This window comes from Pseudonaja textilis, chromosome 8 (assembly GCF_049901715.1).
Source record: "Pseudonaja textilis isolate UNSWEBS1 chromosome 8, rPseTex1.2, whole genome shotgun sequence".
Classification (NCBI taxonomy): domain Eukaryota; kingdom Metazoa; phylum Chordata; class Lepidosauria; order Squamata; family Elapidae; genus Pseudonaja; species Pseudonaja textilis.
The window spans coordinates 31,566,071-31,580,224 of record NC_141997.1 but is presented as its reverse complement, the minus strand read 5'-3'; the positions used below and the strand labels follow the sequence as shown (position 1 = coordinate 31,580,224).

At 42.1% G+C, this 14,154-nt stretch overlaps 1 protein-coding gene across 3 annotated transcripts in view; it reads right to left on the bottom strand.

Annotated features, from left to right (window-relative positions):
* The window catches only part of ABCC4 (ATP binding cassette subfamily C member 4 (PEL blood group)), a 203,934-nt gene that overhangs the window by 149,855 nt on the left and 39,925 nt on the right, over nucleotides 1-14,154 (bottom strand). For all 3 annotated transcript variants that reach the window (XM_026708386.2, XM_087937964.1, XM_087937963.1), the window contains exons 7-9: nucleotides 6,110-6,235; nucleotides 2,558-2,807; nucleotides 366-470 (exon numbers count right to left, since the gene is read on the bottom strand). In XM_026708386.2, coding sequence (XP_026564171.1) covers nucleotides 366-470; nucleotides 2,558-2,807; nucleotides 6,110-6,235 — 481 coding nt within the window. The remainder of the gene's footprint in view (nucleotides 1-365; nucleotides 471-2,557; nucleotides 2,808-6,109; nucleotides 6,236-14,154) is intronic.

Below are 14,154 nucleotides of genomic sequence, written 5' to 3'. Positions count from 1 at the left end.
AACAGAGTAGGATAGCATTATGAATTTCAATATGGGCATCAGCATAAGAAGTGGTGGAAATGATCTGAACAAATGGTTTATGAAAAGCCAGCTTGTCAGTTTGCAGTAAAGATTTCAAACAGAGGTCTTACCTGATGCCACCAAATCATATTGCTTACTGAAAGCAACATTCTTCATTCCATTACTGAATGTGTTTCATTTGGAAATGAGAAGAAAAGCACTTTTAGTTTAACAACAACCTGAGAGGGAAAACATCTGTTGCTTGTCCAGAGGATAGCCATCTCTATCTCCAAATTTTGTATCCTCTACTTGGGCTGCAAAAGTGAACCGATTCTGTATTGCCATTCAGAATAAAGGTGATTTACCTTGTCCCAGGTGCAAGTCAAATCGTGTACGTTAAGGAAAGGATTTTCACTGTTACTTTTGAGTTGTGGCCCAAACTGAGAAATTTCATCAAGGATTAGAAAGTTCTGCATCAATGGAAAGAAAAAAAAGAAGATTGTATAAACAACAAAACAGAAAAGACTCGTTTATTTTTTGCTGAAATACATTCACATAATCAAAGGCTTTCAATATATTCAAAGAGCGTATCCATAGGCAAATTGAGTCCATTTTACAAAAGGGCTTGAATAATTTTCTGACCAAGTCAATCTTTCTTTTTAAATAAATACACAGTGATCTAGATTTATAATTTTATTATTAATAAATAAATGATTAACTAATAATTTAGTTTATAGTTTACAATACTTCATGTATAGCAAATGAAAATCTGGTATCAATAGGAACAAAAGGTGGTTTTCTAACTTTATTCTGTGTCTTCATATATCTAAGTAGCAGTTCTGGTTTCTGTTAGGAATGTAAGTCACCTAACAGGTATTTTGGTTGGACAATATATAAACCAAGATAAACATTTTAAAACTGTATCTTTAAGAAAATGCAAAATTGGTAATTGGTTGTGGTTTCTCAATCGGCCATAAGATGGAGCCAGAAACCTGGGTTTTCTTAGTCTTAATCTCAGAAGAGAGTGTGAGTCTCTATTTTTCCTAATTGACTGCTATTTCTGGATTTGATGTAAGTCTGATACTGAACTGTTTTTGATTCTGGACTTTGATATTGGAATTATCCCTGAAATGAACACTGACTGATTTAACTGTGAATGACTTTGGACTGCCTATTTTGAACTTTGCTTAAACATTTCTGGAAGTAAAAAACCTACATTTACTGTACAGTGTATCTGTGTGCTGTGTGTGTATTATTCCAACACTTCTCTCAAATACGTCTCCCTGTATGCGCTTATTCTCCTAAAGGGGAATTACCTCAACAGTTTCACTTCACACAGTCTTCTGCAAACATAGGCACTGAATCCTACCAACTTCATCCCATCCTCAACTGTGCACACCAAAAATAAGATTTAAAGAACTGCACTATAATATATAAGAGAATGACAGAGTTGGAAGGGACTTTGAAGGTCTTCTAGTCTAACCCCCTGCAGAAGGTGGAGATCCTATACTATTCTGGACAAATGGCTGTCCAATCACTTCCTAAAAACCTCTATTGATGGAACACCACAACTTCTGAAGGCAACCCCTTCCACTGGTTAATTGTTCTCACTATTAGGAAAGAAGGAATGGGTGGAAGTTTGTTAGAGACAGTGGATCAATTAATCAATGAAACGGCTTGCCAAGAGAAGGTGTGGGTGCTCCATCAATGGAGGTTTTCAAGAAGACATTGGACAGCCATTTATCTAGAATGATCTAGGGTCTCCTGTTCAGGCAAGGGGTGGAACTATAAGAACTCAATTCTTCTATTCTACAACTTCTATTCTAAGCCATTAAAGTTCAGAGTATTATAATGGCCTTATAATGCCTGATACAATGAAATTCTCAAATGCAAGACCTTCTCTTCCTCTGGTAGCCCTGGCATTGATTTTCCAACTTCCTTTGACGAAGATCTGGTTCTCTTGTTAATTTTGCAGAGGTGCAAAATGTGCAGTTCCTGGGTTGAACAAAGGCTATCATCATTATTTAGCATCTTCCTAATGCCTGACTACAATGTCTGTGTCAAGATATTTAGTGGAATTGTTCCTAAATTTCATTACAGATCCAAATAATGAAAGTGAAGGAGACTTAGCAATAGAATCTATTTGCTGTTTATTGATCAAGGGTGTCTAAAAAAAGTCTTGCAGTACTATTCTGTATTTTTTATTCTGTATTATTCCACATTATTCTATAGGGTTTTTTCTGTATTTTTCCATGTATTTCAAATTATCTGATAAAACTACACCTTTATTCTTTATCCATAATCATTCCCATTACCTTGAAAATCATTTATACTCAGTCAGTTAAACATCCTTAACCAATAAAAAGCACCATAAATAATCATCCACAACAATTAAGAATTGCCCTAGGGAATTACGTAAGGCAAATATTTATGCATTCTCTTTCCCTAGCTATTAAAGACACAGGAGCTGCCTGAAAGGAAAAGCATGAGGAAACAACTTGTTAATTATCTCTAATGCTGAAACTAAATTCAATGGAATGTCCCCTTTGGATAATACCTTGATTCGTCTAATGCTGACCAGTGCTTCAGAGACTTTCTCAATGGCCATCGGGAAGAAGAGTGTGACTGTCAGCCTCACTGCACCGTAGAGAGTGACGGCCACAAACACTCGACTCGCTGAAATCAGATTGCCCAGCAGCACGTAGGTCATGAATGTCATAAACACGGTGATTTTGCTGGCAATGAAGAAGGATGCCAAGTTCATTCCCCGAAGGAAAGAACTCTTAAGAACCACTGAAATTTCCTTTCTGAAATAAAAATTTTAATAATTTTGATAAAACACATAATGCATTGCAAGCACTTTTTAAGCAACTTCAACCAAGCACATCTAAAAGGTTTAGAAAAGCTAAATAACAATAAAGCCCACATTATTTTAAAAAAAATCCATTCAGCATCAGCGAGAACATCAAAACAAAAATAGCATATACTGCTTTATCGACTCCACAATGCCCTAAGCAGCCAGGTTCAACTCTGTCTCAGCTATGGACGCACAGGAACTTCCTGTTTGGATTATTTTAGTGCACTCCACATGGGGTTGCCCTTGAAGACTATCCAAAAATTACAACTGGTCCAGAATGCCACAGTATACATAGTATTGGGAACCTTTTGGTTTTCCTGTGTAAAGCCCCTATTGACTGAGTACCTCTGGCTTGAAGTTTCCTTTTTGTTGCAATTCAAGGTGCTGGTTATAACTTTTAAAGCCCATGCTACCCAGGACCACCTCTTCCTGAGACCCTGCCCCTCTCACTAAGTCATATAAAATGGCCATGCTGCAGGTCCCTTAATTAAAACAGTGCCATCTAATGGGACCTAGCAAGCATGCCTTTTCCATGGCTGCTTGTCATCATCATCTTTTAATGAGCCCAGGATCCCTTATGGGGTGGAATCTGGGCAACTGAAAGGAGCTGAGTATTTACTGGCCGGATGCCCTTCCTTTTGCCAACGCAGAGTTATATTTAGTAAATATATTCTTATCGTGCCCAGAGAGAGAAATAACTGCCTCTACCTAGGATCGAACTCACAGCCTCCTGATTGGGAGGCGAGAGCTCCACCTCTAGCCACCACATCACTCCTTTTCCATGGCTGCTCCTGCCTTATGGAAAACCGTCTCCATGGCAACCAGGCAGGCCTTCATCCTCTTAGCTTTCCAGAAGGCCATTAAAACCCTGGCTCTTTACCCAGGCACTGGGATAGAGGCTGTGGGGAGTGGTTGGGACATCCTGGGAGATCAATTCAGGGAGCAATAGAAATAGCACTTAAACTTACAGCATATATTGCTTCACAGTGCTTCGCTGCAAACGTCTCTATGCAGTTTACAGAGTCAGCCTCTTGCCCCCAACAATCTGGGTCCTCATTTTACCCACCTCGAAAGGATGGAAGACTGAGTCAACTTTGAGCTGGTAAGAATCGAACCGCTGTCAGTCAACAGAATTAACCTGCAGTACTGCTTTCTAACCACTGCATCACCATAGTACCAGGGTTTTTAAGGTTTATTCTTTTTAATACAATTCTTACTGTTTTTATAGTTATATTGTTGTTTAAGCAACCCAGAGTTGTTTCATGATGGGCAGAGATAGAAATCTATTACATACATAAATGACTTGAGGCAATTCACTCCCTTAGCCCAACCTATCTCACAGAAAATGGGAGGAGGGAACGGATATATATTTACCCTTGAGCTCCAAGAACAGGGAATCCCAAACCGGAGGATGTGATTTACTCAGGGGCATGAACAAATTCCAACTGGGATGGCAGGATATGCATTTTGAAAACCATTATCAGCATTAAAATTGGTGGAGCGGAGAAGGCTAATGCGAAGGAAGGGATAGAAGCCCCTGCAAATGTTGATTTATTGCTTGTTTGTTTTAATCTCACTGTTATTACAGGTAGTTGTTGTGGTTCACCGGTGCAGACAGCAAAGGTATCGGATGGTGAGGATGAAAGGGAACCAATCAGGGAGTCTGGCAAATACTTGGACTAGGGTCCTGCATTCGAAGCAGGGATGGGGCCAGGACCATCTGAGAGTGGGGTGCTGCCTTCGGAGTCTGGCAGCAGTGAAGCAGAGGATCCCAGGGAGACTGTTCCCAGAGTTCATGTGCACAGGGCTGCTAGAAGGAAAGAGCAGCTGAAGCAGAGGGGGTGACTCAGGAGTAAGGCTGGAAGGTGACTGCCCCTCCCATAAGGGATAAAAGTCAGCCCTCGGTGACGTGCTCTTTGCAGGAAGCAAAGAAGTTCATTAGCTTCTGATTCCTCATTGAAGCCCTGCGATCTCTGGTTTGTTTTTGCTGGAACTTCTGTCGGTTTACATATTCTAATTAAGTGGACTTCTGTTTCTTGGCAGCCTTGTACAACCCTGAAAGGCATGAGCTTATCTCAGAGAATTGTGTCTAATGAGTTTTGACTGGGAATGCAAGAAATTCCCAGCATTGCATTAAAATAGGTTTGATTTTACACTCCGTTTGTGTTTCCTTAATTTGGACGAAGCCTGGGTCAGAACAGTAGTCCTCAACTTACGACCACAACTGAGCCCAAAATTTCTGTTGTTAAGTGAGACATTCATTAAATGGGTTTTGCCCCATTTAAAGACCTTTCTCACCACAGTTAAGTGAATCACTGCACTTGTTAAATGAGTCGTGTAGTTCTTAAGTGAATCTGGATTCCCCATTGACTTTACTTGCCAGAAGACTGCAAAAGATGATCCCATGACCCCAGGACACTGCAACCATCATAAATATGAGTCAGTTACCAAGCATCTGGATTTTGATCACATGACCCTGGGGATGCTGTAATGGTTGGAAGTGTGAAAAACGATCATAGGTCACTTTTTTCAATCATGTTGTAACTTCGAATGGTCACTAATGAACTGTTGTAAGTTGAGGGCTATCAGTATTTTTATAACAACAACAACCCACTGAGATGAGTTGGGCTAAGTCAGAGCTGGCTTTCATGCCTAAGGCAGGACTAGAACTCTTTCTTGCCTGATTTCTAGCCTATTGCCTTAACCACTAGGCCAAACTGACATAAATATCTGTAGATATGTTTTGGATAAATCCATAGGAAGCATGCAGAAAGATCAGGGTGATAAATTGATGGGCAGATTATAAGCAAATGGCTGATAAAATGAATGTCCAATGTATATTTTTTCTCAGTCAGAAAACTGAATGAATTTAATATGCACTTGGGTGAGGAGACAAAGTTTCTAACATATCAGAAAGGGATGGGAAACTAAGAAAAATATTTTTTTTTTGAAACGTATTTTCAAATTTTCAGGGAATTAGACGTGGAAGTAACATAGCCTTTTATTTTATGTTTTAGATTTTCAAAAAGGGTGATATATTTCAGTTCATTGATATGCTAAATCATAAACCTTACTTATTACAGGAAGGGGTGCTATATGATCAAGGGGGAAACAGGTTTTCTTTATCTCCATAACAATCTCAGATTCTTTTGTGGTGACTAAAAAAATCCTGCATTGCAAAACACCACCTTCTAGTTCAAAATCAGGTAAAAAGCAACATAGGTATAGGATTTCTGCGAGATATAAAAACACCTTCTCATGTTGTTCACAAGTTCAGCAAATGACTTTTCCCAGGCATACATCTTTATTATCCGCATTCCAGTTATAACCTCATTCATAGTCCTGATTCTTGCATCTGTGAAAGCTGCAGTTCTGCTCCTGAAATAGAAATAGGAAGTTATAACCTTAAAAAAACCTAATTCTAAATTCATAAAATAAGACATATTGATTTAAAACCAGAAATATTTCTATTGGGGATTCTACCTGAAAAATATAGTAAGGAAAATGCATATTTAGTTATTCATAACTGCTGCCAGAATTGTATTTGAAAAAAAATTGGAAAAGTGAAGAAATACCTACAGAGGAGAATGTGATTAGAAGGTATTAGAAAGTATTAGAATGAACAGATTAATGCTGGCAATTAAGGAGAAAGACTAAATTGAATACAATATGGGATGGGATCAATGGTTAAGTAATAAAAATGGAAGTTACAAACAGAGAAACAAAATAAAGAAGATATGTTAAAAGAGATAAGTAAATATTATGACTAGTATACTGAATATTATTATGTTAATATTGTAGAATTAATATGTGGAATATTATTACGCTAAATATTGCAGAATCAATATTAATTTAACAAAGGATGTTGTAATTTTGATTATTGTTTAACAAAGATATTTGTACCCAGACAACACATTGTTCAACTGAAGATGGAATGACTATATTAAAAATAAAAAATTATCAAAAAAAGACTATTATTCAGACAGACGTTTTCATTTATCTATTGTGAGAATTTCTGTATTGCATTCAATAATGAAAAAACATTCTCCCCCCACATACCTCCAAAGTAAAATTTAAGGACTACAGCTATAAAGAGGTAGTGAACAAAACTGAAAACAAATATGTGGAATTAAGATGCTTATGAAAAAAGCTTAGTGGATTCTTTCACATAGCATTAATAGCCATACTGCTTTGAGGAACTGGAGATATACATAAGCAAAGATTGGGCCTGGCCAATCCTTATGTATTACTTCCATAGACATCTATGGGATTATTACATCCTAATAGAACATGGGTGTCAATTTCATGGCATCACATTGCCGTCATGTGATGTATTGCAACTTTTTCCCTTCGCGGAGCTGGGGTGGACGCGGCCTGCATGTGGGCCACCAGTTTGACATCCCTGTAGTAGAAGGTATATAGGTGTAGAATAAATAGAAACAGGTAAGAGAACCTATTACCTCTTGCCCACTCAGTAATAAAGCCACAAGAAAGTGAGCAAGCAAGGGACTGTTCTGACCCAAGCCTTGTTCAAATTAAACAAACACAAATTGTGAAAAAAGCAAACCTTTTTTAATGCAGCTCTGGAAATTCTGTGCATCCCCAGCCAAGAGACATTTAAAACTAATTGTCCGATATCAAAAGCAAGCCCTTTCAAGGTTTTTTTTTTTGTCAATTGCTTACAAGATAATAGATATAAGTAAAAACATAGTTATGAATACATGGATACATATAAGAAAAATAAAAAATATATAAAAGAAACAATAGGACAGGGATGGTAGGCACATTGGTGTACTTATGCACGGCCCCATTGCAAAAGGCTGCCAAGAACAGAAGACTAATTACTGATTAAATATACACCAACAGAAGTTTCAAAAACAAACCGGAGTAAGCAGGGCTTCGACAAGAACTCTGAGTCTAAAGAACTATTTTGCTTCCTGCAAAGAACACATCCCCAATGGCTGGTTTTCATCCCTTATGGGAGGGGCCATCACCTTCCAGCCTTACTCCCGAGTCGCCCTTGCTGCTTCAGCTGCTCCTTTCCTATGAGTAGCCCTGTGTGCATGCGCACTGGGCGCAGGCTCCCCGGGGTCCTCTGCATCACTGCTGCCAGACTCCAGAAGCTCCCAAGGCAGCACCCCACTCTCCGATAGTCCTGGCCCCATCCCTGCATCACACGCAGGCCTGTCATCCGAGTCCTCGCTATCAAAGACCTCTGCTGTCCGCACCTGATGCCAGCAAACCACAACAGGGACAAAGGTAATCACTTGTTCACCATCTATCCTCCTTAAAGTTAACAGCAATAGCACTTAGATTTATATACCACTTCAGAGTGCTTTATTACAGCCCTCTCTAAGCAATTTACAGAGTCAGCATATTGCCCCCAAAATTTGGCTCCTCATTTTACCCACCTCAGAAATATGGGGGGCTGAGTCAACCTTGAGCCTGGTGGGATTTGAACTGCAAATTGCAGGCAGCTGCAAATTTAATTAATGAGAGACTAGTGATAACAACAAAGAACTACAGTCAGGTAACGGACTGCAATAACAACCAGAAATGATTAATGGCATAAGACATAATTTGGAATTTATGGAATTTGCATATAGATGGATAGATAAGGGTAAGATAATAGATAAGTCCATAGATGGAGTTAAAAGTTAAAATCCTTCAAGTATGAAGGATTTTCCAAACTTATGAACTCTGCTCTAAAGACTGGACATCCATTTGTCCAGGATGGTACAAAGATATCTGCCTTGGGCAGAGGGTTGGACTCCAAGGTCCATTCCATCCCCATAGTTCTACGATTCTATGTTTTGTCTCTTGATGACTAACAACAGCAAAGCAATCAACTAGTTGCAGTGGGGAAAGGTCATGGGTTATTGAGAAATGTCCTTTAATAGATAAACAGAAGACCAAGTTTAATATTTCACAGTGCTGAAATTCCACTCATGACTCTCAGGCTTAATACCAAAACATTTTATGCAGGCACCTAGCTGAAAACGTAAATGTAGATATACTTATTTTCTTCTTTGGTTATTTTTTATATATTTACTATGATTATCAATAAAAGAGATTACTGCAAAATGATAAAGAGTGCAAAGTTGAAAAGTCTTAAATTCCAACTTAAAATGCAAGGATTATGCATTTGGCAAAATGCTGTAAATATTGATACAATTATCTAATGCAATAATAATCATAATAATTTGAAACTACTGAAATGAAAACATGTTATGCATTTTAAAATCGCGTAACTAAATGAAATGGCAAATTAACTATCATAAAGAATATGCCCTAAAAGGATGGAAATTCAACCAGGGCACTGTATAATCTGTTATCCTTAAAAACATGAAGAAAATCTCCACTTTCTCAAAACATTATTGTTTTGTTACAGAATTGAAACATTCCACAGCCTAGCTGACCTAAGAGCTTGAAATTCAACCTTGAAATACTTGTGGAAGCAACAGCTAGTTCCGGGCCTATATTTCTAATCTGAAGATTTGCAGTTATGGAATATAACTGCATATTGTATACAATTACAGTATAAAGTAGTTCAGAAAGACCTATTTTGTAGGGGGGGGGGGGAAATTGAGAAATATTTTCCACCTTCAGTTCAACTTCAGGTAATCTTTGACTTATGGCCACAACTGAGCCAAAATTTATTTTGCTGAGACAATTGTTAAATGAGTTTTGCCCTGTTTTGCCCCAGTTGTTAAATGAAGCACTGCAGTTGTTAAATTAGTAACATGGCTATTAATCTGGCTTCCCAATTGACTTTGCTTGTCAGAATGTTGCAAAAGGTGATCACGTGACCTTCCAACTGTCATAAATACATGCCAGTTGCCAAGCATGGAAATTCTGATCACATGACCATAGGGAATGCTATAATAGTTATGTGAAAAACAGACATAAGTCACTTTTTTCAGGGCCTTTATAACTTCAAATGATCACTGAATGAATGGTCATTCTAATTCAGAACTACCTGTATTATCCTTGTCTTTCCTAAGTTCTATGTTCCTCTCATTTCTAGATTTTCTTCTTCATATCTGAGGTTCTACATCTCACCATATCTACCATTTTTATACCACAGGGCCTTTTTCTGAGAATCCGGCTAAACATTAAACATACTGTTATGTCTTTAGGACTGGTTGGAGTTCCCAACCAGGTCCGCTGTTTGAGCGGGAGCATCAGCAGCTCCCATTGGTTGGCTCCGTTTGACAGTCGGCTATAAAAGCCGGCTGTCGAGCAGAGCCAGCCGTTGTTCGCTTGCAGTCTGCCTTGTTAGCTAGCAGATGCGACAACCCTTTATTCCCTGAATAAAGACTGTTAGTTGTATGCTCTGGTCTAAGCCTCGTCTGTTCCTTCGCTCTACAACACTGGCGACGAGGATGGGATGTGAACGCAGGCTAGCCAGAAGCACTCAAATTCAAAAAAGCTGAAAATCACGCCAGCGAAGTCTCGGAGCTGAACCGCAGCCGCTTCACACTGAAAGCTCAAGCTCATCTGCTGCGAAAGAGCTGAAGTCACGGCGCTGAAATCTCAGCCACCCACGCCCCGAGAGGGCGCGAAATTCAAACCGCTGTCGTTTGAATTAGTTACTCAAGCGATGCACGGCACTGTAGCCACAGTCGCCAACGCTCCCCAGAGAGCGCGAAATTCAAACTGTTATCACTAAGCTGAAGTCAGTTAAGGCGCTGTTAGCTGCCGCCAACGAGCGCAGAGAGCGCAACGCAGGCTGCTCTTGCAAGGGCTGAGTCACGGAGCGAGTCGAGGGCGTTGTAGCCACAACCGCCAGCACTCCCGATAGCGCAGCCCCAGGGCCACGACCAACCTGAGAGATAGCCCGGTCTACCGACGACACCGAGGGGCCCAAGATGAACGCCAATCCGGCGTTTCAACCATTCAAACCCAACGAGGAGACGTGGGACTCCTATAAAAATCGCTTTAGCCATTACATCGATGCCATTGGGTTAGCTGACGCTGCGGAGCATAGGAAGAAATCGTACTTCCTTAGCTACTGCGGGGCTGCAGTTTTCGACACTGCCACGGCACTTTTTGCACCACATGACATCAAGAACGTTCCATGGAGTGAGCTACAAGAAACACTCTCGAACCACTACTCCCCTAAACCTTCCCAGATTGCAAGACGCTACGCGTTCAGGATGAGGAAGCAAGCCGAGGGAGAATCCATCAACCAGTACATGGCAGCCCTGAGGACAGCCGCTCTTCAATGCGAATTCAAGAATTACTTAGACGACATGCTTCTCGACCAACTCGTCTGCGGGGTAAGAGATCAGAGGCTCCAACGACATCTGCTGGCCAGGAAAGATCTAAATCTTTCCCAAGCGATGGATGAAGCCCTAGCTGCTGAACTATCCGTCCAGTCAGCAGCTGAGATTCAGGGCACCGCACCAAAGCCTGGTACTTCCACCGTCCACTCAGAGGAGGTAATGAGCGAAGCTGACCCCTCTGAAATTTCAGATGTCCATCGCCTCAAGCAACTGAAACAGCCACAGGTAGGAGCGAGGCAGAGAAACAGCAGTGGCCCACAACAGATCCCTTTGTGCCTAACCTGCGGGGGTTCCCATTCCCGGGCATCTTGCAGGTTTAGAAACGCCAGTTGCCTAAACTGCCACAAGAAAGGTCACCTTGCAAGAGTCTGCCAGGCAGCACGCGCTCCTCCCCAGAAGTTTCCTTCATCTCCTAGCCTCCAAAGGCAAGTAGAAGACTGTTACACGTGTTACCACGCCAACCACACTTCCCAAACTCCAAATAAAATTAAGCTCTCTCTTTCCCTAGAAGGTAAACCTTGCACCATGGAGGTGGACACCGGCTCAGCGCTCTCAATCATCTCCTGGGATACGCTGAAAAAGATTCAACCCAGACTGACCAGGAAGCAGCTGCAAAAGTGCCACCTCACCCTGAGAGACTATCAAGGCAAGAACATCCCTGTCCTCGGGAAAGGCAAGTTCCTTGTTAAATTCCAAACCTTCAAAGGCCATTTGCCTTTAGTGGTGGTTAATGGTACCCTCCCTAGTCTTTTGGGGTTAGATTGGTTCCCCTCTCTTGGCCTTAGCATAACAGGGATTCATGCTGTCTCAACTTCTGATGTAGACACATTGTTCTCTGACTATTCCGATGTTTTCAGTAGCGAGCTGGGTTGCTACAATGGCACACCCATCTCCTTCTCCGTAGACCCCCAGGCAGTTCCTGTCCGCATGAAATTCCGTAGAGTACCTTTCGCTATCCGCCCCAAATTAGACGCGGAATTGGACAAACTTCTCAAACAAGGGGTAATTGAACCCACAGATTTCGCCAAGTGGGAGACCCCCATAGTCACCCCACTCAAAAAGGACGGTAGTTTGAGAATTTGTGCTGATTACAAGACGACCCTTAACCGTTATCTCCAGGTTAGCGCATACCCCGTTCCAGTCATCCAGCACCTGTTGCACACTTTCGAACCCGGCACCATTTTTGCCAAGCTAGACATGTCACAGGCATATCAGCAGTTCCCTGTCGACAGCCACACAGCAGACTTACAAACCATAGTAACTCATAGAGGGGCATTCAGGTGTAAACGCCTCCAATTCGGCGTTAGCGTAGCCCCAGGTATTTTTCAGTCACTAATGGAGAGAATTCTCCAAGGTCTTCCAGGAGTAGTCCCATACTTTGACGATATTTTGGTCTCAGCTATGGACAGGCCCCAGCTCCTCCAGAGGGTTAGGGCAGTATTGGAGAAGTTTAGACAGCATGGTCTCAAACTCAAACGGGAGAAGTGCACCATCGCCACTAGACAAGTGGACTTTTTAGGATATAGACTAGACGCCTCAGGCAACCACCCGGTGGAGTCAAAAGTAAAAGCCATCCACGAGGCACCCACACCTACCAATAAAACGGAACTACAAGCCTTCCTGGGTTTATTAAATTTCTACGCTTCATTCTTACCACACAAAGCTTCAGTCGCTGAACCTTTACACAGGTTATTAGATAAAGACACTCCGTGGCACTGGGGCCCCAAAGAATCCCATGCATTTAAAGCGATCAAATCTCTGCTCACTTCTGACGCCATTCTAATTCAGTTCAACCAACGCCTTCCCTTGATCTTGGCCGCTGACGCATCCCCTTTCGGGATAGGAGCTGTCCTAAGTCACAGACTCCCCAATGGCACCGAGGTGCCAATTGCTTTTTTCTCCAGGACCCTTTCCATGACTGAAAGAAACTACAGCCAGATTGATAAAGAGGCTCTGGCTGCAGTAGCAGCAGTCAAAAAATTCCACGAATTCCTTTTTGGCCACCATTTCGAACTCATTACCAATCACAAGCCACTTTTGGGACTTTTATCGGGGGACAGGCAAACTCCACAAGTGCTGTCCCCCAGGATGACTAGATGGACATTGTTCCTGGCGGCCTATTCGTTCAAGCTGGTCTATCGCCCCGGTAAAACTTTAAGCCACGCAGATGCTCTCAGCCGCTGCCCCTTACTGACCCCAGTTGAGGACCCAGCTCCGGTGCACGCAATCTTCAAAGTCAACGAACTTAAGCTACCTGTGACTGCAGATGACATCGCGGCACACTCCAAGAAAGATAAAATAATCGCCCAGGTTCTGGACTGGGTGGGGAGGGGGTGGCCGGATACAAAGTGTTCAGTTGACTTTGTCCCATTTAAAACGCGTCAACAGGAATTATCAAAACTCCAGGGATGCCTGCTGTGGGGTACCAGAGTCGTTATCCCAACCACTCTTCGCGTGCCCATATTGAAGGTGCTGCACGAGGGCCATCCGGGTATCGTGCGAATGAAGGCATTGGCTCGCAGTTACGTATGGTGGCCGGGGATGGACGATCAGATCGCAGAGTGGGTAAGCTCCTGTAAACCCTGTCAAGAATCTAGGGCAGCCCCACCAGCAGCCTCACCCACTAAGTGGGAAAGCGCCAATGCCCCATGGTCACGGTTACACATCGACCTGGCCGGGCCTGTGCATGGCAAAACTTTCTTGGTGGTCGTGGATTCGTATTCTAAATGGATAGACGTTGCCTTGCTTCCCACGACCACCACACAGGCAGTTGTTAAAGCCCTGACCCGACTTTTTGTAACTCATGGGCTTCCAGACACGATAGTCTCCGACAACGGGCCGCAGTTCACGTCCTGTGAATTTAGCATGTATGTCACGAATCTGGGCATCAGACACGTCCTCACGGCCCCCTTTCACCCTGCTAGTAATGGGATGGCGGAGAGAGCAGTCAGGTCGGCTAAGGAGGCACTAGCCAGATTCGGTCAGGAAAACTGGCATTCCAAGTTGTCC